This window comes from Gekko japonicus, unplaced genomic scaffold, assembly GCF_001447785.1.
Source record: "Gekko japonicus isolate JY-2015 unplaced genomic scaffold, Gekko_japonicus_V1.1 scaffold135, whole genome shotgun sequence".
NCBI lineage: Eukaryota > Metazoa > Chordata > Lepidosauria > Squamata > Gekkonidae > Gekko > Gekko japonicus.
In genome coordinates this window covers 1,199,464-1,211,518 of record NW_015175359.1, presented here as the reverse complement: position 1 = coordinate 1,211,518, position 12,055 = coordinate 1,199,464, and the positions used below count along the sequence as shown (strand labels likewise).

Sequence of the window (12,055 nt, the reverse complement as noted above, 5' to 3'; positions counted from 1 at the left end):
AATTATCAAATATCTCCCCATACTCATAATACTGCAGGAATGATGGCAACTCACCCAAGAGACAAAACGAACCATCACTTACTCCCTCTTTCACATTTTCCATTTTGATCACTTCTTAAATGAGGGAGCAAACAAACAGTTAAATTCCTATCTACCATAGAGAAAAGATTGTACCTAAAATTTTCTCTTTGCTTATTTTGTTGTAGGCAGCCTGCAAAACTATGTCTATGATATTCATTGTCTCATTATTTTTTAATTTTTTAAAATAATTTAAAGATCAATCTCTTTAAAATTTCTTTTTCTTAAGCCAATTTACACAGGGGAGGGGAATACACACCTTGTTTTAACTACAATTTACTACCCAAATAAAAACCAGTATTTCATTTAATCATATCTTCAGTCTTAAAAATCAATATAACTCCTATAAATAGTGAAACAATGATCCCAAACCATATCATGAAAAATAAACAAATTAACCTACCCCAGCATCTTCTTTTAACATTTCATTACAAACAAAATCTGTGTACAGTTTCTTCACAATGTCCTTTCCCTTATCAAAAGCCATCATTTATCAAAGTTGAAAAAATATATTACACACCAAATCATAACATAATTTCAAATTTTTCCCCCATCTTTCTGTTTCCTCTTCCTTTTCCCCAATTTCTTTCTGATGTCTAAAACTCTTGTATTCTTGGACTCTTAGTTTCAGACTTGATCTTTCCTTTTTCCATGTAGCATTTATCACTCTTTTGGGGATTTTAGAGTTCTTTCCTCCATCTCTTAACTCTTTGTTTTTAGTCACCTTCTTTCTCTTTCTCCTTTGTACAACAATCTTTAAGGAATGTCCTTTTTTCTTGTTGTTTTTTTTGCTTCGATTTTATTTGGTCATTCTGCTGATGTTTTCTATGTGCCTCTGATTCATGAGTTACATTCTGCGTGATCCCTTGTCTCTTATCCCGTAGCTCCCTCTCCTGGCTATAATCTTGTAATTCATCCGTAGCTTGCAAATGCAGACTAGATTCTCTTGTTTTCACCAATATCTACAAATTCATTCCTAGATTCTTTAAATAAGGACTTACAGGCTGTTTCAACAGCTTCTTTAATTGTAGTTGACAAGAATCTCTTGAATTGTTCAAAGGTTAGGTCTTCCACTAACATATTCAAATCCCATTCTTCCTCTTCCTCATAGGTCGCCATTTTCTTGTTATTTTTAGCTCGTTATTCTTTTACATTTTTTCACCAGTATTTAAGTATAATGTTCAAGATATCCATATGTTCTAACAGTCTTACTTTCAACTGACAATATAACTATAAATTTTTAAAGCAGTTTATTTTTCTGAGTTCTTATCCCCTTTTCTCAGCACCATACAGTCGTTCCCCTAGTCCCTATGTAGCCGCTTTCTTATACGCTTTAGGGGTAATTAAAGGGGTTTTTCTATGTTCTGTATTAATTTTTGCATTGCATGAAGTACATGAAAAGCATTTTTCCAGTTAAACTCACTTCTTAAAGTATCTTTTCTTGCTGCGATGTGTTGCTTGCAGATAAAAAAATTATTGATTAAAACCAGCTGGTCGCTGCTATGAAAACCATGGCGGCACTATATGATGGATGGGGCCGACCATCTTTGGGGGTACATGCTGTAAATTTGGTAGTGCAGGGGACAGCCATGCAGAATTGACAGTAAGCGTCTGGAGCCCGCAGTGAAACTCACTGGAAGAGATGGGGATAGCTTTTTTTGATTGGTCATTGACCTATCTGTTCCCATAATGCTGCTTTTTGTATGTGAGTTTTTTCCTGGTCAGTCTGTATCTTCTCTCTAGTCATTTGGCTGTTCAGGAGGAGAAACCAGTTGGGGGTGTCTTGCCAGTCTTTCCTACATTGCATGGATAAATCTTATGGCAACGCTTCTGGTGTCTCCAGCATTGTTACTAAGCGGCATGTGTTCATATGGTATATTATCGTTAAGGAGCTCGCTGCCAAAATGGCTTGATTGCATATGGCAGTCTTACCAAAGCACGATAAGAGGGATGCCACGGGCTGCAGATTTTGGATGCCATTAAGGGTCACAGAGTAGGAAGTGTTTATTTCTGATGCATGAGGCCCAAAGTCTCCCTGTAGTGTAGGGGAACTGCATTAGAGCATTGTGCAAAGCTTGCTTTTATTTCTAGGAAGTTGTGCAGGAGACCTTGCTGTTGTGTGTACTCCATGTTACTTAACGGAGGGGGGCGATGGAGCCATTTAGACTTTCCATCTTTGGCCCAAACACTTTGGTTGGGCCCTGCTTTGAAAGAATGTTGTCAGTCTTTTGGAATTCTTAGTGTGCAAATCCATTTCTAACCTTAGAGGTTTTTCTTTAGTATGTATGGCCTGGTGGGTGGATTTGTTTGATAACACTGGCAGAAAAAGCCGGCCAGCAGAAACAGGATGGAAGAGAGGAGCTAGCCGAAGACCAAGCTAGGAAGCTTTGCACCAGGGACTTCCCAGATCTTGCTCATTCTCTTAATCGCTATACCACACCCAGCTCCAAGACATAATTGAAAGTATGTGGTTGATATCAAATGAAATCTCAGAATCTGATATTGTGCACACGGGCAAACAAGTTGTGCCGCAGCCAAGAGCAGAGCTTCCACGTCATCACATTCTGATGAGGACAGAAAGGTGGGCTGTGAAGTCTGTGAATAAATACCCTGCTTAGTCTTCACTGCCACTACTCTCTGTAACTAGCAAGACCAGAATTGTATGGGTTGCTCCTGTTCCGGAGCAGCATTTGACTTACAATAGCACTGAATTTCAGGTGTGTATGTGTGGATTTCTTTAGTACAGAATGTACACCTTCTTACCTTTTTATTACGATCATCATGACTATATGCACCAGTAAATTACATGGTTTGTGTCAATCACGAAAGACCAGGCCATCCACAGACAGTGTAGGGGTCTCTCTATCTCTACGTACTTGGGGACTCCCCAGGTATTAAAAAATGTTTTAGTTAAACAAAGGAAAAAGAAGAAAATAGCCTGAGGAGGACTGAATGTGCTCTAGAAGGCATTGACCAGGGGTGTCAAACATACGGCCTGGGGGCCAGAACTGGCCCATCCAGGGCTCTTATGTGACCCACGAGCAGCTGGTGCAAGGGAGGGAACAAAAGACTGCTTGAGGAGAGGAGTGGGTGGAGCCACTCCGATTGTAGCTTCAGCATGGCAGAACAACCTCGTCTTTAGCAGTCAAGCAGTGTGGGAGCGTCTGCCCAGTGCTGCACCGCTGGCTCTCCAGTCTGTCTATGTGGGGTTTCCTCTGCACCCCCCCAGAGCCCATGGGGCCTTGCAGTGAGGATACAACAACTCAGAGCTTACCAGCTGCTGTCCTTTATACAGTTTATATCTCCAGTACGTGGCATTAAGTTTTATGGCACACATGCCCCGGCCTGACAGAGAGACATTTATGTCAGATCTGGCCCTCATATGAAATGAGTTTGACACCCCTGGCATAGACGGTTGAGAGCAGTTGACAGTGAAGAAAAAACATGGGTATGGGTAGAACCAGAGGGGTATGGGGAAATTGGCACCCTCAGGTTCCTCTGGAAGGGGGAGATTTGGGTTAAGGGTAGGGTACTTTCCAATTGTTTCTTTCTCTTCCATCCTGCCTCCCTGGCGTCTGTTATCCATCATTTACACCATAGTGTTCCTCCCTAGGCCATAGTACTCAAAAGTTTCCTAAGTGCAGACTTTCGATATTGTTAAATGCTGAACAAGAACAGCCTTTCCTAGGAGGAGGAGGCAAATTGAGGCATTTTGTTTCCTCAGGCTCCGAAAGGCAAAATGACTGCTTGATGTGTTCATGCTTTTGCCATAGAAGCTCATAGCAGTGTGCATATGTATATGTACGTGTCTGTGCATGTGTGAGGCAGGGCTTGTGGCGTGCTTGTCCTCTTCCCTCGGTTCCCTCCCTGCTCCGGTCTTCATTGGAACAGCTGGCAGAAGATGAGGCATATTTTCTTGTCCCAAAAGACAGTGTTTAAAAGTGCACAGCATAAATCCTATTATACTTGAAGCTGAGTCACAGATTAACTTCTGATTCACGCTGGAGACATAGTACTCACTGTCCCAGCATATGGACTGAGGGCACATGATGCGGCAGCTGTGCTGAAGCGGAACAGGTCTCGACCTGGTCAGTGCCTGAAGAGAGACTCCTGTGTACACTGTCCTGAATTCCATGATGGGGAAAAAGTGGTATATAAGTATATCACATGGCTTTCCTGCACATTATTGACATTGTTTAATTACAAAGCGATTCGTTTTGGAAATTATCCTTATCTATTCTCTTGGGAAATGTTTAAAGCCATACCATTAGCTCACATAACCTTTTATTTAACCTTTTATTTATTTAATCTGCTCAGGGGCACATCTTTTGCTTGTTCATAGTTCTTGGAGATACTGAAACCATTCACTTTCCTGGTTTGGGCTGCTTGCTCTGACAGAGTTCTCAAAATCTCTCGTTCTGGCCTTGTTCTTTAAATTCTTCACTGCATTCCGTGCTTGAATTATCCTCTCTGTTCTCCACTTTCAAGAGATCACAAGAAGGCACGGTGGTCTCCTTTGGAGAGAAGGGTTTCAGCAGAATTGTCATCTTACAGTCTCTGATTTGGCTCTCTCTGGCAGTTCATGTCCCAAGGGAAAGGTGGGAACAGCTACCCGTCCTCAACGCCTCCGAAGCCAGGCAGCCAGTTGGACAGCATGCTCGGAAGCCTCCAGTCTGACTTGAACAAACTCGGGGTAGCCACAGTCGCCAAAGGTGTCTGCGGAGCGTGCAAGAAGCCAATCGCTGGGCAGGTGAGTCTGAAGGAACCGCCCCCCTAACGGGAGAGTCTCGAGCTACACCTGGGGGGGCTTTTAAAAGCAAATGGATGAACGGACTGGCGATGCCGAAGAAACTGAAGTACTCTATTTATCCACTGGCCAGGTACGCTGTAAGCTCCCTCCAGTGACCTCTGCCCTGCCCCTGAGGGACTGCCCTCTCCTGAGATGATAGGTAATTCAGTTTTCATGCTACCCCAGTCCAAGGATCCACCCGAGTTAGTAGAAGATTCTCTGATTTGTGCTGAGCTCTGCCTGATGTGTTGTCACGTGAGACGCCCACACCTGGGAGGTGAAGCATCTGCTGAAGCCAAGTCTCTCTTCTTTCCTCTCCTCCCCCCCTCCCCCCCTTCAGGTTGTTACAGCGATGGGGAAGACGTGGCACCCCGAACACTTTGTCTGTACCCATTGCCAGGAGGAGATCGGGTCGCGGAACTTCTTTGAGCGCGACAGCCAGCCCTACTGCGAGAAGGACTATCATAACCTCTTCTCTCCGCGCTGCTACTACTGCAACGGCCCCATCTTGGATGTGAGTCCCTGATATGTGTGTAGTGCTCTGTATGTATTTGGATCTGTGTATGTATTCATTTGTAGACAGGGTATTTGTTCAGTGGGGACCCAAAGCCGCTTATAGTGTAATTCAACCCGTTTTATCTGCACCACAACCACTCTGCTTGGTAGGTTAAGTTGTAAGAGAGTGAGACTGGCCCAAGGTCACCCAGTGAGTTTCCATGTCAGAGGGGGTAGGTGAACCTGGATCTCCCAGATCTTAGTCCGACACTTTAACCACTACGCCATGCTGGCTCTTATTTCTGGTGGGCTGTGGGTCACATCCAGGGCTATTTTTGGGCAAGAATGCACAGGAATGGAGTTCTGGCTGGCCCCTGAGTTGGCCACACCCACCAAGAGCTCATTAGCATAACAGGCCACACCCAATAGCAGACACTCATTGGAATTGGCTACATCAGGGGTGTGTGGCCTAACATGCAAAGGAGTTCCTGCTACAAAAAAACCCTTGGGTTTTGACAACAAACAAGGTAAACAGAATAAGAAGCAAAAGGTGGGTATGGCTGGATGAGCACACTTCTGGTAACATGGGGGTATGGCCTAATATGCTAATGAGCTGTACTATTAGGGGTGTGGCCTAATATGCTAATGGGTTTCTGCTGTTGGGTATGCCTTATTATGCTAATGAGTTCCTGCTGGGCTTTTTCTACAAAAAAAGCCCTGGCACATCAAACCCACTTAGCTGTGCTTTATCCTTTGCTTATTCAGTGATTGTTGGCAATCCAGTTCTGACCATCATGTTGATGTGTTTTATGATGATGCATGCATACATGCAAGGCTTTCTTAAAAGCCCGCCTTTCCATCATATATTTATTTGTTTGTTTGTTTAATTTGTATCCCGCCCTCCCTGCCAAGGCAGGCTCAGGGCGGCTTACAGAATATATGTTAAAACAGCGAAATATGGCAAAACACAAGATTTAAGTAAAACCACAACATATAAATAAACTCATCATAAAGTGCTAGTACAATCTTAAGTGATGGCGGCATTCTCTCAACATCCGAGTGGTCAACTGACACGGTGGTCTGGGTTTTTGCCAGGCTGTTGATTCTTACGTTGGTGTTGGTATTAATATTGTTTGTTTATTTATTTATTTATATCTTCAGTTTCTACCCCGCTCCAACCCCGAAGGGTCTCTGAGCGGCTTACAAGTTCCAAATTTATCCCTAGCTAAGGCCACATGTCTACAGGGGTTGGGGATGCCTACCGGCACCCAGGTGGCAGGGCTCGCTGTTTTTCTTGGTTGTTCTTCCCGGGCAGTCTTTCGGGTGTCAGTGCTCGGTTCCTGGTGTGGTCGTCCGGTCCGGCGGCCAGGACCTCAATATTAGAAAGGTGGCACCCTAATTGAAGGCCTGGTGGAAGAGCTCCGTTTTACAGGCCCTGCAGAACTGTAATCGATCCATCTGCTAATCATGGCACTCCCCCCTCCCCCCGGGGCAAGGAATTTTTCCCTGCTGCAAGAGGTGATTATCAAGGGTTTCGTTAAGGTGACTCTGGACTTTAGTTTATTTCGCAAGAGATGAACCTCTCGTAACAAGGGGAGGCTTCTTGCTGTGGGGGAAAAGCACCACTGTTAGCAGAACAGACACATGGCATCCAATCCATGGGCTTCAGGGTTGTCTGTGGAAACAGAATACTGAATTAGCAGAGTACACCAGCAGAGGACTTTTAATAATGGATTGATTTAATAACGGTTAAACCAGTTTCAATTGGTGTGAAGGCTTGAGCAGACAGATCACAGCCATAAAACAAAACCAACTAAACCAACAGATAACCGCCCATATGAAACAGTCCAAGATGAGTAAACATGAAAGGCTCAGGTAAACAGAACTGATTGCACACGGTGCCAGGCAGGAGGAAGTGCCCCAATGAAGAATCCATCGCCTAGAGGGCCCTATAAAGAACACTATAAAAATATGCTAAAACAGTATGTATAATCCACAACAATTTTAAGTGGCAAGAACCACCTAGAAAAGCCTATTGTTACATAAAAGTATGAGTGAAGAAAAAAAGCCTTCTGACTTCAGAAAAAATCAAATTTAGTGCCAGGGGGAGGACATTCCATATTTGGGACGGCACCACCACTAAAAGGCCCTGCTTTTTCTTGCCATCTGCCTCACCTCTGAAAAAGGAGAAAGCTGGAGCAGGGCCTCAGCGGAGGAAGTTAACAGATGGGTAAAAAGATATTGGAGATATTCTGGACCTGAGCAGTTTAGATAATCCACACAACCACCTTGCAAGGTAGGCCTGCAGCATTATTACTCTGTTACAAGTGGAAGCAGAGGCTGAAAATAAGCCCTTTTCTTGAAGGTACCCTGTGAGCTCATGACTAAAGTAAGACTTCAGCCTTGTAGCTTATACCCTCAATCACCAAGCTACACCAATTTCCAATAGGTAGGCATCATTGCATTTACTTCCCTGTGGTGTCTGGACACAACGCAGATGTGTCGCTGGTGACGGTCTAGAAGTACTGTCAGCCAGAGCTTTATGCCAATTTGAGCAACTCTGTGCTAATTTTTGCATCTGTTTCAATGGAACCTTCCATATTATATAACAGAGAAGCCAGAGTCACATTGTTTTCATTATCACCAGGGCTATTTTTGGGCAGGAACGCACAGGAACGGAGTTCCAGCTGGCTCCCTAGTCGGCCACGCCCAGCAGGAACTCATTAGCATAATAGGCCGCACCCAACAGCAGACACTCATTAGGATTGGCTACATTAGGGGTGTGTGGCCTAGCACGCAAAGGAGTTCCTGCTACAAAAAAAGCCCTGGGTTTTGACAACAAATAAGGTAAACAGAATAAGAAGCAAAAGATGGGTGTGGCTGGATGAGCACACTTCTGGTAACATGAGGGTGTGGCCTAATATGCTAATGAACGGTGATGTCAGGGTGTGTCCTGATATGCTAATGAGTTTCTGCTGTTGGGTGTGGCCTATTATGGTAATAAGTTCCTGCTGGTCTTTTTCTACAAAAAAAGCCGTATAATAAATTCCAGCACAGACTGATACCATTAAACCCAATAGTCCAGACAGAACTGGGAGCTTGACTTTATCCTTCAGCCCCCCCCACCCCGTCCGGTTAAAGAGTCTCATTCACTGTGGACCAATAATGCATTGCTTTCATTAGAATCTTTTTTTGCTGGTTCAACTGATAACCTTTAAATTAGGATCGACTGCATCCTGAATATTGCCCAGAATCTGCTGCATAGTCTCTGACACCCTGAAAATCTTGTTGGTTTCCAAGGTGCTCCTGGACTCAAATCTAGCTGTTCTTCTGCAGACCAACACAGCCACCCTCTGAAACATGCTGCAGAATAGCCAATGAGACCCCCTCATCTCTTTACAGGGTGTGGTCTAGCTGGGCACCATGCATGCTTATAGGGCAGTGATGGCGAACCTTTCAGAGACCGAGTGCCCAAACTACGACCCAAACCCCACTGATTTATCGCAAAGTACCAACACGGCGATTTAACCTGAATATTGAGGTTTTACTTTAGAAAAAACAACTCATACATTAACTTAAGATGATCCAAACAAAGTTAGGGAAGCAATCCCAAATGGTTTCATTTACTTAAAATTATTTGGCAGAGAATTCGACACTTTAATGATGGTCTGGGCCTGGCTGGGGCGATGGCACGTGTGCCCACAGAGAGGGCTCTGAGTGCCACCTCTTGCACCCGTGCCATAGGTTCGCCACCACTGTTATAGAGTCACTCGCAGACCTCAGTTTCTGTCCGTTCTAGTCTTGAGCTGCTTGTCTAGAAGCACCTGTGCTGTTCTTCCAAAGCTCAGAACAGCGCACAGAATTCAATAGCGCTATCACTGTAGTAAGCCAAGGTGTGGGCTGATAAAGTTAAACCGAGTACCTCCAAATCACAGCAGTGGCATGAACCAAATATCTGCCAGACTTTTGCATTCAAAAGGCTTGGAAGGATGAAGCATTCTGAACCAGTTCAGGAAGATGGGTCTGCAGTGTGGAGGTTGCCATGAAAAGGCCCCAGCTCTTGGCCTTGCAGTGCTCCCTTTCTTGAATGGTGCAGCCTCCAGTTGGGCTTGCTTGTCTGCATGTCATAACTTGTGCCACAGGCTCATATGGGGGAAAGTTGGTTCCTTGGGTATCCCAGAATATGAGGGGCTTTTGGTACCAATCTCTTAATACGGATCGTAAAAAGCAGGGTTTTGTTTTTTTAAAAGAGTTCAGTCAGTGTAGAGCCAGTTTGGTGTAGTGGTTAGGAGCGCACGGACTGTAATATGGGAGAACCAGGTCTAATTCCCCACTCCTCCACATGCAGCCAGCTGGGTGACCTTGGGTCAGTCACTGTTCTCTCAGAGCTCTCTCAGCCCCACCTACCTCACAGGGTGTCTGTTGCAGGGAGAGGAAGGGAAGGAGATTGTAAGCGGCTTTGAGACTCCTTCTGGTAGTGAGAAGAGGGGTATAAAAACCAACTCTTCTTCTTCCTCCTCCTTCTCCTCCTCCCTTTTCAACTTACCGGAACATTTTATAGTAAGTCAGACCACTGATTTGTCCAGGCCAGTATTATCTAGTCTGATTGGCAGCAGCTCTCTAGTGTCTGAGTCAGAGATTTCTCATATCATCTGCTACATGATCTGTTAAGTAGAGATGTTGAAGCTCGAACCTGAAACCGTCTGCATTCAAAGCAGATATTCTGCCGCTGAGCCATGGGCCCCATCCCGGAAATGAAACAAGTGGGAAAATTCTGAGTTTATATTTTAGGATTATTTCAGGTGATACGTTTAGAATTCCTTTGGCCTTGTGCTGAAGACATCATGTTTACACCCTGGAAGGTATTCAGCCAAGATCACACTCTAATTGCTTTATAATAATTTATCAGTTATTGTTTCTGTCCTTGTGGTGACCTTTGTAGGCTTCAAATGCCTCATGACAACAAGGATGTAATGAATGGTTGGTGCAGAGGAACTGTTGTTTCCAATGGCGTGCTTTAAGTTTTACTCACCTACATTTTAGCATTCCGTTCATTTTCAGTTCTCTGCCTGGGTCCTAGTTTATCATCCACAACCTGTGATGTCTCTGCCTACCACTTTCTCAGTTCGCTTTAATACAGTTATAGGCTGTGGTTAGGGTTGCCAAATCCCCCGGTTTGCTAGGGGTCCCCCGTTTTTTTGGGGGGGGTTCTACCCGCCGCCGGCCAGATGGATGCCGGGGAAGCCCCACCCCCAACACCCACAGCCACCCATCTCTCTCCCTTTAAGTGTGTGGAATCCGTGTTTCCTCCCAAGCCTGATCTCCGCAAGCTTGCAGGGAAATGCCAGCTTTGTGCTCTTAAAAGGGAAACGCGGCTGCTCTTAAAGGGGAAACGCCGGCTCCTGCATTCAAAAGGGACACGTCGGGGATGCCCCGCCCCCTGAGATCTGGCGCGGGGTGGGGTGGGGGTGCGGACGTCCCCAACGTGACGTCAACACGTCGGGGATGCCCCGCCCCCTCCAGGAACGCCCCCAAAGTTCCCTGCTGGGGGTAGAAGATGGACTTGGCAACCCTAGCTGTGGTGCTATAGTCGTAGGACTATAAGGCAATTAATCTCTTCACATATCTTAGTGTTGTTTGTACCCTGTTCCTTATTTTGCTGTAAACCACTGAGGACAGTGTGGTATAGTGATTAGAGTGCTGGGTGAGTGGTAGCACATCTACTTTGCATACAGAAGGTCCCAGGTTCAATCCCCAGCATCTCCCGTTAAAAGGACCAGGTAGTAGGTGATGTGAAAGGCCTCTGCCTAAGACCCAGGAGAGCAGCTGCCAGTCCGAGTAGGCAATAATTGACCTTGACAGACCATTGATCTAATTCAGTATGAAGCAGCTTCATGTGTTCATGTGTGGTTTGAGTAGGCAGTGGAAATGCTCTTTTGTAAAGCTTCTTCCAAGATGTCTGAGGATTGGGAAATTCTAGAATGTCACAAGTGGGGACCCATGGCACTTGTAGGGGGGAAATCTCTCCTCCCATTAGTACCAATTCCCCACAGCTTATGGCTCAGTGGGGGGGGTGTCTCATGGGGGAAATCCCATATTCCCCCCCCCATCGCTGAGGCTGGCAATTCCTGCGCTGCTGCACCTGGGCCCACAGCGGCTGCCAGCAGCATCCTCCGTGCCTGGGCCTGCAGTGGTGGCTGATGTCCTCCGCTTCTTCTGCTGGGTCTGCATAGTTTGCCAGCGACCACTGGTGCATCTGGGCACAGAGCAGCGGCCAGCGTCCTTTTCTGCTGTGGCTTGGCCCAGCACAGCTGCTGGTATTTTCCACCTAGGTGGCTGCTGGCATCTTCTGCTGCTGCTGCTGCTGCTGGGCCCAGTGCAGCTGCCAGCATCTGCTGCCAGGCTGGGCTGGTGCGGCTCCACTGTGATCAGGTCAGAATGTTGTCTGTGCCCATGCAGACGATGCAAATGTAGTTTGTGGGGGATCTAAACCCCCTTATATATTTAAATGTTGATTTCAGATTTTTTGGCAAACCTAGGGGGTCCTCTGAGTTTGCAGGAACATCTGTTTAGCCTCCACGTGGTCCTGATCTGTGGATTTAGCTATCCACAGATGGGGGCCATGCATGGCTAATAGCACATAGATGAAGTCAGTCTCACACAGGATTTCATCTCCACAGCTGAAATGCATTC

The 12,055-nt window shown here is 45.7% G+C and overlaps 1 protein-coding gene across 1 annotated transcript in view; it reads left to right on the top strand.

The window, feature by feature from the left end:
* The window catches only part of PXN (paxillin), an 81,674-nt gene that overhangs the window by 61,687 nt on the left and 7,932 nt on the right, over positions 1-12,055 (top strand). The window contains exons 7-8 of the mRNA XM_015425353.1: positions 4,658-4,828; positions 5,208-5,381. Of these exons, the coding sequence (XP_015280839.1) occupies positions 4,658-4,828; positions 5,208-5,381 (345 nt within the window). The remainder of the gene's footprint in view (positions 1-4,657; positions 4,829-5,207; positions 5,382-12,055) is intronic.